The following is a 13,663-nucleotide window of genomic DNA, read 5'->3' as shown; positions in this document are numbered from 1 at the left end:
CGCCGGGGGCGGGGCCGCGCCGCTTCCGGGGCGGGCGCTGACGGCGCGCGGGCTCTGCGCAGGCGCGGCGCGGCCCTCGGCGTCCGGGCTGGGCTTTCGCGGGTAGCGAGCGGGAGGCGGCTGCGTGGGCGCTCCCGGCGAGGCGGCTGCACCTATCCGCACACGGGGATGGCCCGCAGTACCAGCTCCTGGCTCTGCGCCAGTGCGGGGGCTCGGGCCGGGGGTCGCCCTTCCCTCCCCTCGCCCTCTGCGTTGTCGCCTCCCCACCACCCCCGGCTGCACCGGGCGGTGTCGGATCCCAGCAGCGTGTTTAGACCTGAAGTGAGCGTGCAGATCGTTCTAGAACAGATATCTGGACCAAGGGTGACTGGGAGGAGTTTCACCTTTGAGCCATTTTGTGGCTCTTTTAAGATTGTGCAAGATTTTCCTCTTCCCCAAAATTCAAAGAGTTTTAAAAATTGAGCACTCCTTCCCTTTTCAGTGTTTTAATTTAAAAAATATATATTTATTTTATTTGAAAAAGGAAGAGAACTTCCATTTGCTGGTTCACTCCCCAAATGTCCACAGGGGCAGAAGCTGGGCTGATCTGAAGCCAGGAGCTTCATCCGGATCTCCGGCGTGGGTGCAGGAGCCCAGGTACTTGGACCATCTTCTGATCCGACCCAGCTGCTTTAGCAGGAGCTGGATTGGAAGCAAAGCGGTTGGGACTCCAACCAGTCTCCCAGAATGAGGTGCCAGTGGCTTAACCTGCTGTGCCACCAGGTCAGCCCTGGTTTTTTTATTAAGGTAAAAGTCACATGGCATGAAATTCACTTTTTTTTTTTTTTTTTGACAGGCAGAGTGGACAGTGAGAGAGAGAGAGAGAGAAAGGTCTTCCTTTTGCCGTTGGTTCACCCTCCAATGGCCACCGCGGTTGGCGCGCTGCGGCCGGCGCACCGCGCTGTTCCGATGGCAGGAGCCAGGTGCTTCTCCTGGTCTCCCATGGGGTGCAGTGCCCAAGCACTTGGGCCATCCTCCACTGCACTCCCTGGCCACAGCAGAGAGCTGGCCTGGAAGAGGGGCAACCGGGACAGAATCCGGCGCCCTGACCGGGACTAGAACCCGCTGTGCCGGCACCGCAGGTGGAGGATTAGCCTGTTGAGCCACGGCGCCGGCCTACTTTTTTTTTTAAAGATGTATTTGAAAAGCAGAGTTACAGAGAGGTGGAGGGAGAAGGAAACAGAGACAGGTTTTCCCACATGAGCAGCAGGGTTCCAAGCACTTGAGTCATCTTCCACTGCTCTCCCAGGTGCATTAGCAGGGAGCTGGATCAAAGTGGAGCAGTTGGGACTTGAAGCAGTGCCCATATGGGATGCTGGCACTGCAGGGCAGTAGCTTAACCTGCTATGCCACAATGCAGACCCCAAAATTCACCATTTTAAAATGCACAGTTCAGAGTGGGCATTTGAACTAGGTACCTGGGTCCCTAGGTTTGAGTCCACTGGTTCACTCACCAAATGCTGCAACAGCTGGGACTAGGCCAGGTGGAAGCCAGGACCCAGGCACTCCATCTGGGTCTCCCATTTGGGTGCAGGGACCCAAGCACTTGGGCAATCATCCACTGCCTCCCAGACACATTAGCAGGGAGCTGGATTAGAAGTGCAGAGAAGGAGGCCCCGCTGTGGCGTAGTGGGCTAAGCCTCTGCCTGTGGCCATCCCATATGGCTGCCAGTTCTAGTCCCAGCTGCTCTTCTTCTGATCCAGCTCTCTGCTATGGCCTGAGAAAGCAGTAGAAGACAGCCCAAGTGCTTGGACCCCTGCACCGGTGTGGGAGACCCAGAAGAAGCTCCTGGCTCCTGGTTTTGGATTGGCACAGCTCGGGTCATTGTAGCCATTTAGGGAGTGAACCAGCAGATGGAAGACCTCTCTCTGTGTTACTCAAAATTATTTATTTGAAAGGTGGAGAGAGAGCTTTCATCCACTGATTCACTCCCCAAATTGCCACAATGGGCTGTGCTGGGCCAGGCTAACACCAGGAGCCTGGAACTCCATCTGTTTCCTACATGGGTGGGGGGGATCCAAGCACTTGGGCCATCTTCCACTGCTTTCCCAGGTGCATTAGCAGGGAGCTGGATCAGCAGCAGAACAGCTAGGACTTGAACCGGCGCTCCCAAATGGGATGCCAACATTGTAGCAGCTTGACGCCTCTGCTACAACCCAGTGTTTCCTATAAAGGTAGCCACACAGGATGTGACCATTCGTGTTTGGTTTCTCACACTTCCCAGGTTCATCCAGGTTGCAGCGTGGGTCAGCATCTCACTCCAGTGTAGCTGAGTCCCAGTCCCTTGTGTGGAAGGACCCACTTTTGCTTAACCGGTTATTCAGGAGCTGATCGATGCTTGGGCCCTGTCTGCCTTGTGCTGGTGTGGATGATGCACTGTGGACTTGGTGTTCAGGCCCCATGTCTGTTCCTGCTTTCAATTCTTGTGAGTATAATATGCCTGGGAGGGGGATTGTGGGTCATCCTTGGTTTAGCTTTTTGAGGAACTACCCCCCCACACACACACACACACACATCCTTGCAGCATTGTCTCTATTGCTGTAGGGTAGTAGTGGGTGTGGAGTGGTATCAAACCATGCATGATTTCCCTCTTGACTGATGATGTTGACCTCTGTCCTTGGGCAAAGTATTTCCTCTGGATTTCACTTGCCATACTCTGCCCCACACTTACCCGCACATCCTCCTGTTCCCTGGAGTTACAGCACATTCCTACCGCAGGACATTTGCACCTGCCAGTCCTGCTGCCTGAAATGCTCTTCCTCCTGATTCTAGCATGGCTGAAACATCGTCACCTCTTTTTTGTGTTGTTGTTAAGATTTATTTATTTATTTATTTGAAAGGCAGAGTTAGAGAAAGAGAGATATCAAGAGAGATTAAGAGATCAATCTTCCATCTGCTGGTTCACTCTCCATATGGCCTCAATAGCTTTTGGAACTGGGCCAGGCTGAAGCCAGGAGACTTGAACTTCACCCAGATCTCCCATGTGAGTGGCAGGGGTCTAAGCACTTGGGCCATCTTCTGCTGCTTTCCCAGGCACATCAGAAGGGAAGTGGAGCAGCAAGGACTCAAACCAGTGCTCCAATGTGGGATGCCGACATTGCAGGTGGTAGCTTAACCTGCTGCGTCAGCACACTGGTCCCCCCCCCCCAAAAAAAAAAATCCCTTGAATCCATCAACTTCTTCCCTCCTTGGGCAACCCAATTCTCGCTTCTCTGGACCTCAAGACCCCAAGAGACTCTAACTCCCACACCCAACAAATAGCTGTCCCTGCTAAGATGTGGGTCCTAGGGTCTGAGTGTACCCCCTCTCCCCAGTTGAAGTCCAAAAAACACCCAGGCCAAGGCCAGACAAGACAGGCAAGACCTCTGAGCTCCCTCCTCTGAAGCCTGGGGTGTCCCCAGTGCAACTTCAGGCAGCAGAGACACTGCCCCCCCCCCCCCCCCCCCAGGATTCGCCATCTACTGATGGCTGAGACGGACCTTTGATCCAGCGACCTCTGGGTTATGGGCCCAGCATGCCTCTGCTGCGCCACTCTGCTGCACTGAGACGGACCTTTGAGAAAATGCCAGGAGCTGGTCCGGCCCTCACAGCTGACCTTGGTGTTGCTAGGAGCTGGCTTGGCCAGCTCAGCTGGGCCCCAGCTGGACAAAAACACTTGCACCGAAGGCCAGCATCTGGCAAGGCCACCCTGTGACCCTGGCAGAGCAAGACAAAACAAGCGAACCCCGTCATTGTGTCTGCACATGGGTGAGACGTTAACCCCAAAAGCAGCCAGCCTGCCTCCCAGCCCCTGGCTCCTGTGAGCAACTGGGAGTGCTTCACCGGTCCCAGCTCTGGTCTTGCTCCGTGCACACGGTGAGCAGACACAGTAGCCTCTCTCTTTGCTTCCTGATAGCATCTGGGCTCTGTAGCAGGAGCAGGCTGAGAGGAGCTGGCTGGACCAAAGCCCTCGCTGGGCTGAGGGCCGGAGGCAGATGCTCTGGCCTGAGCTCAGTGGACAAAATGATCATTTTCTTGAATTTAATGAGACAGAAGCCAGGCACTTAATGATGTGGGGCCAAGTGTACTGGGCCGGCTTCAGCAGATCTTTAGTTCTGTCACGTGTTGTTGCATTTTGATTGACTCATGTCTTAAAGAGCAAAGGCAGGGGCCGGCGCTGTGGCATAGCAGGTAAAACTGCTGCCTGCAGTGCTGGCATCCCATATGGGCACCAGTTTGAGTCCCAGCTGCTCCACGTCCCATCCAGCTCTCTGCTATGATCTGGAAAAGCAGTGGAAGATGGCCCAAGTGCTTGGGCCCTGCACCCATGTGGGAGACCCAGAAGAAGCTCCTGGCTCCTGGCTTTGGATCAGCTCAGTTCCAGCTGTTTCGGTCATTTGAGGAGTGAACCAGCAGATGTAAGACCTCTCTCTGGGGCTGGCACTGTGGCGCTGTGGGTAAAGCCGCCACCTGCAGTGCAGGCATCCCATATGGGCTCCGGTACATGTCCTGGCTGCTCCACTTCTGGTCCGGCTCTCTGCTGTGGCCTGGGAAAACAGTGGAAGATGGCCCAAGTCCTTGGGCCCCTGCACCCGCGTGGGAGATCTAGAAGAAAGCTCCTGGCTCCTGCTCCTGGTTTCAGATCGGCTCAGCCCCAACTGTTGCAGCCAACTGGGGAGTGAACCAGCAGGTGGATGATCTCTCGATCTCTCTCTCTCTCTCTCTCTCTCTCTCTCTCTCTCTCCCTCTCTGTAACTCTGCCTTTCAAGTATATAAATAAATCTTAAAACAAAATTAAAGGAGGTACCAATGGAGGCTCACTCTCTCACTTTTATTTATTTTTTTGAAAGTTGAAGCAAGAGAGAGAGAGAGAGAGAGAGAGAGAGAGAGAGGTACCTTCCACCCCTGGTTCACTGCAACAGCTGGAGCTGCACCAGACCAAAGCCAGGAGCCAGGAGCTCCACCCAGGTCTCCCACATGTGTGGCAGGGGCACCAAGCACTTGAGCCATCACTGATGCTCCCAGGGTGCACAGGAGCCAGACTTGAACCAGATACTCTGATGGAAAACACTCTGTGTTGCTCCCCCTTTCAAATTAATAGATGAGGCTTTTAAAGGGGGCCACTGCCACCCCCTAGCCCCACACTGTGGCACAGCAGATGAAGCCGGCACTTGTGATGCCTGCTGGCATCCCATATCAAAGCACCAGTTCGAGTCCTGGCTGCCCCACTTCTGATCCAGCTCCCTGCTAATGCACCTGGGAAGGCAGTAGAAGATGGCCCAAGCACCACCCTGCCACCCAGATGGGAGTTCCAGGTGAAGTTCCTGGCCCCTGGCTTCAGCTCTCCCCTGCTCCCCTCCTCTCTCTGTAACTCTGCCTTTCAAATAAACAAACCTTTTAAAAAAGGAAACTTTCTAACCGATACATGCATCTAACGCAGACCAAAGTCCTATTTCCCTAAACCCTCCCCAAAGACCCCTTGCAGGACCTCAGCTCCTGGAAGTGCCCCTCGCCACGTTCCTGCTGACACCCAGCCCGGGAGCCATGGTGGGAGGGGGGCTCTCAGCTGATGCAGTGGCTCTTCAGCTTGAAGCTGTTGAAGTACAGGTGCATCGCCAGTGGTCTTGGCCTGGTCGGGGAGGGGTGACCCTTTTAAAGGGTTCCTGGGCCGTCTGTGAGCCCTGGAGTGACTTCAGGAGGTGCGGCAGTTCAGGAAGAGAGGCTCATCCTGTGGGCAGCGTCAGGAGGCAGAGGAAGCAGAAAACTTTCGAGCACCATCACCGCGGACATTTGCAGCCTGTTTTCTCAAGCGGGTCACTTGATTAGTCCCATTTTCCAGGTGACAAAACTGAGGCTCTGAGACAACAGGTGAACTGGCTGGGTCCCTCCAGCTCCCGGGAGGTAGGATTCAAAGCCAAGTCCCTCAGCTTGCCCCCAGAGGTGCTGGGGGACCATTGTGACAGCATCCATGGGGAAGCCCTGGGAGTCACAATGGGCGTGGCTAGGCCACACTTGGACAGCATGAAAAGCACTTGTGAGAGAGAGGCCAGGGTCACAGGGAGACCCAGGGTCCTGCCTACAGCCCAGCGGGAGCCGACAGTAGCCCTGCACTATCTCTTGAGGTGAGTGCTTGTCCCTGATGAGCAGACAGGGAAACTGAGGCTGGGAGGGGCTCAGTGACTTGTTCCCCGCTTGTAATCTCAGGTATCGGAATCTCTCATAAACTGTTTTGGAATCATCATCTTTTTTACAAAGATGTATTTATTTAGGGGTGCTGTGGCATAGTAGGTTAAGCGTCTGCCTGCGGCGCTGGCATTCCATATGGGCGCTGGTTCAAGTCCCGGCTGCTCCACTTCCAATCCAGCTCTCTGCTATGGCCTGGGAAAGCAGTCTTGTGGGAGACTGGAAGAAGCTCCTGGCTCCTGGCTTCACATTGGCTCAGCTCCAGCTGTTGTAGCCATCTGGGGAGTGAACCAGCAGATGGAAGACTTTCTTCTCTCCTTCTTCCTGTCTGTAATTCTGCCTCTCAAGTAAATAAGTACATCTTTAAAAAAAAAAAAAGTATTTATTTGAAAGGCAGAGTTACCAAGAGAGAGGCAGAGACAGAGAACTTCCATCACTGGTTCACTCCCCAAGTGGCTGCAACAGTGAGGGCTGGGCCAGGCCAAAGCCAGGAGTCAGGAGCTCCATATTGGTCACCCACGTGGGTGACAGGAGCCCAAGCAATTGGCCCATCGTCAGCTGCCTCCCAGGGGCATTAGCAGAGATTTGGATCAGAAGTAGAACAGCAGGGACTCGAACCAGCACCCATCTCGGGCCGTGGGTGCTAATTTCTGTGTGCTTTCCCTAGCGCAGGCGCAGACGTTGATCCAGTTTCCCACGCGATCCCCGGCTCCCAGCGCGGGCCCCCGCACACAGGAAGGAGTACAAGGTGGCCTGCGCCATGGCCGCGGGCGCCCTGCCGCCATGCAACAGGTGGCTGCGAGATTTCCTCAGGGCGTCACACTTCTCCCTGGGGCCTGACCCGCGGCTGCACCGCGGCGACCTGCACTCCAGGTCGCACCGCGACTTCCCAGCCTACCCGCATGCCTCCCGGGCACAGCCCAGCCCGCCGCCACCACCCTCGCCGCTGCTCCCGGTGGACACGCGCTGGGCGGGCGAGGTCCACGTGCCGGAGACGCGCCGCGCATTCCCGCCACCGTGCACGCCTTCGGCGCAAATGCTGCAGGAGCAGGCGCGGGAGCGTGCGCTCGCCCTGGGCGCCAGCCACGTGCGCCCTCCCGAGGGCGTGGGCGCCCGCACCGGCATCTCCATCGCGCGCGCCACCTATGGCTGGCCCGAGCCGCCCGCGAGCGCGCACGAGCAGATCCGCGGCGCGCGTCTCCTCTTCGACCGCGACTCCGTGCCGCCGGGAGACCCCAAGAAGCTGCGTTTCCCGCTCACCACGTACCGGGCGCTGTTTCCCCCCTACGACGCGTGCCTGCAGCCCCGCATGCCCTGCTACCACCTGGGTGAGCGCGGGCCGCGGCTCGCGCTCTGCCTCCCCCCTTGCCAGAGGGACGCTTGGCCTTGTCTGGAAAAGCACTTCTGGTTGCCACCACTGTCGGGGGTGGGGGGGTCCAAGAGTGTCCTGGGGGGCGGCCCCTGCAACATAGAATTGGCCAGTTTCAGATGGGAATCGTTCCCAACTGAGGGGGGGTCCCAAGCCACCCGAGCGCCCCAAGCCTCAGTCTCTCCTCATCTGTAAAGTGGGTGCGATCACAGGGCCCAGCCTCAGAACAGGAGCTGCTGAAGCTGCTACAGGGCCCAGGGTGCACCCCTGCAAAGGGTAGTCACCACCCATGGGACCGTGCCCTTCTGATAGATGTCAGAGCCCTCCAAGCCAGAGATCCTGACCCCAGATCGCTGGACCTGTGTGCGGCTTGGGGGAGCTGCGACACGCAGGCTGCAATGCCAGGCAATAGAATGAGCGGCACAGCACTTCATGGAGACATCCGGCTCCGTCCTTCATCGCTGTTCTGCATATTGTCATTTTCATGAATTTCTTTAAAAAAAAATTTATTTATTTATTTGAAAGTCAGAGTTACACGAGAGAGGAGAGGCAGAGAGAGAGAGGTCTTCTATCTGCTGGTTCACTCCCTAACTGGCCGCAACGGCCAGAGCTGTGCCGATCCAAAGCCAGGAACCAGGAGCTTCTTCCGGGTCTCCCATGCAGGTGCAGGACCCCAAGGACTTGGGCCATCGTCCACTGTTTTCCCAGACCATAGCAGAGAGCTGGATTGGAAGGAGCAGCCGGGATTCAAACCAGCACCCATATGGGATGCCGGCGCTGCCGACGGCAGCTTTACCCACTCCGCCACAGCACTGGCCCCATTTTTATGAATTTCTAATGTTTCCTAAACATCAGAACACTTCCAGGCCAGGAATCAAATGCCAGGGGGCCGACGGCCTCAAGGACTCATTCCACTGCTCGCTGTCTCTCTCTCCTCTCTCTCCCTTTGGCCCATTCCCAGGGGGCCCAAACACCCTTAAGTGGGACTACTGGGAACGAGACAAAACCACCTACCAGAGACTGTTCCAGGCCCTGCCGGGCCCCCCCGCCCTGATGTGTAAGAGGGTAAATGCAGGCTGGGCTGGGCGGCTGGGGGAGGCAGCAGCGGGGGCTGGGTGGACTGGGCCTTCCTACCCCTGCCTGCCCACAGGCCTCATCCAGCGTGCAACTGGGAGACAGCAAAATTGGCTACGGACCCCTGTGTTCTGAGCAGAAAGAGTTCTACAGGCCGCAGGGCCTACCCCCAGACAGGTATGGGGTGGGGGGCAGTGCCACACCGCCAAGACGGGACAGCTGGCTTCCAGGAGCATGTGGGGAGTGCCACCTAGGGCTCTGGGCAACCCCACTGTATGCCAGAGCTCCCACTAGGAGTGCCGCCAAGGCTTGGCCACCGGCACCCCGGCCCGCCCCCCTTTCCCCGTGGGCTGTGAGGGCCTGCTCGGATCCTCCTGAAACCCCCTGAAGGTATGACAAGGCCCAGGCGGTGACCCACAACCAGCACGTGAGCATTCGCCCAGGAGACAGCCGCTTCCTCCGCGGGACCACCAAGGCCGAGCACTTCCGAGCTCCGGAGCCAGGTGAGCCGCGCTGCCCGCCCGGCCCTGCGGCCGCCGCGGGGTCCGCCGGCCACTCAGTGCCCACCATGTTGCCAGCAGAGCCGGTCGTGCTTCACCGAGATACGACTCCTGAGTCGCACATCCTGGAAGGGAACTGGCGCCCTGGTCCCGGCAGCCTGGAAACCTGCACGCAGCGCTTCTACGGCCAGGTCAGTGGGCTGAGCGCAGGCCCTGGGGTGGACGCAGGAAGCTGGGCCCGGATCCGGGCAGAGCAGTCCCTTGCAGGCCTGAGTGGCACCTGCTGCCTCTCGCGCTGGGCCCCAGGACACCGGCGCTTCCGTCCTGTGGTCCTACAGCCGCCGCCCCCGACCCAGCCGCCCAGCCGCCACCTGAGCCATGACAGGTTGCAGGATCACGTGATCCTGGGAGACGCGAAGCTGCTCGGCCACTTCTTCCAGACCACCATGGGCTCGGACTACTTGCCCTCAGACAAGGGGCGGCCAGAGAGAGCACCCAACCTCCACTTGATGAAGAGCAAAATGTGGGAGGAGACCCCTGGTGAGTGCGGCCCCGCCCACCCCGGAAAGCCCCACCCTGTTAAGCTCTGACCCATCACGGCTCTGGCCCCTCCTCCAACCCATCCTGCCTCTCCCCCATCACAGCTGTGGCCCGGCGCCACCCCTCACAGCTCTGAGCCCGCCCCTAGCCAGTCCAGCCCCAACCCTTACAGCTCTGGGCCCACCCTCAGCCAGTCCCACCCTGGTCCATCATGGCTGTGGCCCCGCCCCATCCAGTCCCACCCCACTCCTGGCCTAACCTTGGATCAACCTCCCAAAGGGATAAATCTTACCCCAAGAACTTTACCCAATCGTGACCATGCCTCTCACCGCACGGTGGCACTGCCCCCTTAATAGCTCCACCTCGGACCTGGCCATAGCCGGGTCCTTTTCCCCCACTGCCCTTAACCAACCTTAACCCTTCCTCTTCTGTGGCTCCACCTCCTGGCCCAGCCTCCAGACTCATCCTGCTCCCCACCCCACCCCCACCCCACCCAACCTGCTGCTCCTAATCCATCCTTCACCCTTGTCCCCGACCCTCAGTCTCCCACATCCCTCAACCCAGCCCCCTTCCACCCGAATTTCCAGAACCAGACTTTTTAACCACGAACCAGAAGATGATGAAGGCCCACAGAGCAGCCCCAGCCTCCGCCACGGAAGACATGCTGCAGCGGGTGAGGAAGGGGTCCTCCCTCACCAGGTGGCCCCCAGATCAGTGTAGCATTGTCTCGGGGTGACCAAACCTTCACTCAAGTGAGCTGCCTTGCCCCCAGGATCCCATCAGGCTTGAGGTTCATTTAGAGTTACCTAAGATCACCCCAGCCTTGGGGTCACTCCAGGGGGCACCCCTGCTTTCTCTCCAACTTCTCGTCCAGCTCCTGGGTCAGCCCAGAGAGGGAGGGATCCCTTTCGCCCAATCCCCAGCCGAACTTGGCTGAGCCTTTCCCTGTTCTGACCCCGCCCCAAAGTGGTTCAGGCACCGTGGGGGTGGCCAGAGCGGGTCAGCCGCCCTCCAGGCTGCCCTGACACGCTGTCTGCCGTGACCCCACAGAGCAAGCACAGCCACGTGGAGCCGCCACTGGGTGGACAGCGCTTTTTCTCAACTCAGTACACGGATGAGTTTCCCTTCAAGTACCAGGGCCCAACGGTGCTGAGAGTGAACAACATACAGGAGAGCCACGTGCCCTTGGGCACGCCTCGCCGCTCGGGCTGCCTGGGCGAGAAGGTGGACCCTCGAGCCCCCCAGTCTCGAATGTACCCATGCCCCAGCCAGCAGTAAACGCCAGCTCGGCAGCCTCCCGCTCCTCCCCGTTCATGAGGCACTGGACGGGAGGGGCTGTAGGTGGGGCTGCAGGGGCGAGAATGATGCCCCTGGGAAAGCCCTGCACGCCTGCACGGGTTGCTCAGAGCGCTGAGACCCGTGTCACGGGGAAGAATGGAGGCTCCTGGCGCTTGAGGGACACGTTCCACACCCTGCACCACGGTCCCAGGCACGGCGTTGGCTCTCAGTTCACTCCTCTGTGAAATGGAGCTAAGTGGTAACTCTTGGATTCGATTGTCATCTGTGAGAAAGGTATGGGTGCCTGTCAGTGTGTGTGTGTGTGTGTGTGTGTGTGTGTGTGTGGCTGGATCTGGAGAGAGAGCTTCCATTCTGATGACGAAGGTGAGGGCAGCAGAGGAAGGAGCTCTCGGTCGAGGAGAGACCAGGTAGAGCTGGAGACAGCATTGCTGAGAAGGACCCATCATTTTCCTCCCCTGTGGGCAGACTCAGGGAGCTGAGTGGTGCATCGACCACTCACCAAGGTCAGAGCACCAGGCCCAGGAGCAAATCCACAAGACCCACCAGCACGAGCAGGTCCAAGAAAAGCGGCAGGTGTTCAGGCAGCGAAAAAGTAAACAGGGTTGATAGGTGGAGGACGGAGCAGAGCCCTGGAGCCCCTGGGCCACGGGCTCCATGAGAACCAGGACCTTGGACAGCGTCCAGTGTTTAAGGTGTGGGGTCAGGTGTGTGGGGGGATAGGCTGGGCCTCGGTGGCCACGCCTAGAGTGTGCCTCCCTGTAGACTGCTGAGCATCCAGTTACAGTGAGTGAACTCGACTCTCTAGAACCTACAGTCACCTCTCCAAAGACCAAAGCCCCAATCCCACGTCAGTTCTTCAAGCCAGGTCATGATTGCCACAGAAGGGGCAGCCCTGGGGACAAGCTGAGCCTGTGGTTGCTCTCATGATGTCACCATCTGGCCATAGAACTCCTCTTCTTGCTTCCCCTAAAGATATTTAGATGGCTTAGGTATCTGGGTCCCTGCCACCCACATGGGAGACCCGGATGGAACTCCCAGCTCCTGGCTTCAGCCTGGCCCAGCTCTGGCTGTTGTGGGCATTTGGGGAGTGAACCAGCAGATGGAATGTCTCCCTCTCTGTCTTTCAAATACAATGAAAACAAACATTTAGAGACGTCTTGCATGAGATTCTGTTGAGTTACCAGGTGATAAACTAAGATTTCTCTCTCTCTCTCTCTCTCTCTCTCTCTCTCTCTCTCTCTCTCGGCACTAGCAACGCCTTGCAAATCTGTCCTGTGCATTGTAGGATGGTTAGCTTCATCTCTGTGCTCCACCCCATGGACGTCAGTAGCATGTCTGCCTCCTGGTTGTGACCACCAGAGTGTCTCCAGAGACAGACAAATGCCCCTGAAGCGGTGGGAGGGTGTGAGGAGTTGTCCTGGTAGGAAACTGGTGATGAAGCTGGCTGACCAGCCTACTAAAACAGAAAGGCTAGGCAGACGCCGCGGCTCACTAGGCTAATCCTCCGCCTTGTGGCGTCGGCACCCCGGGTTCTAGTCCCGGTCGGGGCGCCGGATTCTGTCCCGGTTGCCCCTCTTCCAGGCCAGCTCTCTGCTGTGGCCCGGGAAGGCAGTGGAGGATGGCCCAGGTCCTTGGGCCCTGCACCTGCATGGGAGACCAGGAGAAGCACCTGGCTCCTGCCATCGGAACAGCGCGGTGCGCCGGCCGCAGTGCGCCAGCCGCGGCAGCCATTGGAGGGTGAACCAAAGGCAAAAAGGAAGACCTTTCTCTCTGTCTCTCTCTCTCTCTCTGTCCACTCTGCCTGTCAAAAAAATTTTAAAAAATAAAAAACCAGAAAGGCTTTGCCTTCTTGCCTGGCCTGCCAGGAAGCTGAGGAAGCTTACGTTGGTGTCCATGTAGCTCTGGTCACGGAATTATCCGCGCTCCTGTTTTGTCCCAGGAATGATCTAAATCACTTAGGTATACCAGATTTTAAACAATGGGTAGGAGTTAAAAAGAGCCATATTTCAGCATATATGAGAAGTAGGAAAATTACCTTCAAAAATAAACATCAGGCCGGCACTGCAGCTCACTAGGCTGATCCTCCACCTGCGGTGCCGGCACCCCGGGTTCTAGTCCCAGTTGGGGCGCTGGTCCTGTCCCAGTTGCTCCTCTTCCAGTCCAGCTCTGCTGCTGTGGCCTGGGAAGGCAGTGGAGGATGGCCCAAGTGCCTGGGCCCTGCACCCACATGGGAGACCAGGAGGAAACACCTGGCTCCTGGCTTCAGATTGGTGCAACGCGCTGGCTGTAGCAGCCATTTGGGGGGTGAACCAACAGAAGGAAGACCTTTCTCTCTGTCTCTCTCTCTCACTGTCTAACTCTGCCTGTCAAAAATAAATAAATAAATAAGCATCACCCAGCCGCAGAATTCAGCCCTGTCATTCACTGGTTTTCTGTATTTTTTTTATATATATATATAAGGTTTTTTTTTTTTTTATTTGATAGAGTTACAGAGAGAGTTAAAGCCAGAGAGCAAGAGAGGTCTTCCATCCACTGGTTCACTCCCCAAATGGCTGAAACAGCCAGAGCTGAGCTGATCCAAAGCCAGGAGCCAGGAGCTTCTTCCGGGTCTCCCATGCAGGTGTAGGGGCCCAAACACTTAGACTATCTTGTACTGCTTTCCAAGACCATAGCAGAGAA

At 57.4% G+C, this 13,663-nt stretch overlaps 1 protein-coding gene across 1 annotated transcript; it reads left to right on the top strand.

Moving 5' to 3' along the window:
- The first annotated feature begins 6,962 nt into the window (after window positions 1–6,962).
- SAXO5 (stabilizer of axonemal microtubules 5) lies at window positions 6,963–10,963 on the top strand. The gene is made up of 8 exons (XM_062178241.1): window positions 6,963–7,530; window positions 8,533–8,636; window positions 8,722–8,822; window positions 9,036–9,148; window positions 9,227–9,336; window positions 9,484–9,685; window positions 10,273–10,358; window positions 10,736–10,963. The coding sequence occupies exons 1-8, from the start codon at window positions 6,963–6,965 to the stop codon at window positions 10,961–10,963; spliced, it is 1,512 nt and encodes a 503-aa protein (XP_062034225.1).
- The last annotated feature ends 2,700 nt before the right edge of the window (window positions 10,964–13,663 follow it).

The sequence above is a fragment of the Lepus europaeus genome, chromosome 20 (genome assembly GCF_033115175.1).
Source record: "Lepus europaeus isolate LE1 chromosome 20, mLepTim1.pri, whole genome shotgun sequence".
NCBI classification, from domain to species: domain Eukaryota; kingdom Metazoa; phylum Chordata; class Mammalia; order Lagomorpha; family Leporidae; genus Lepus; species Lepus europaeus.
This window is presented reverse-complemented; position numbering and strand designations above follow the sequence as displayed.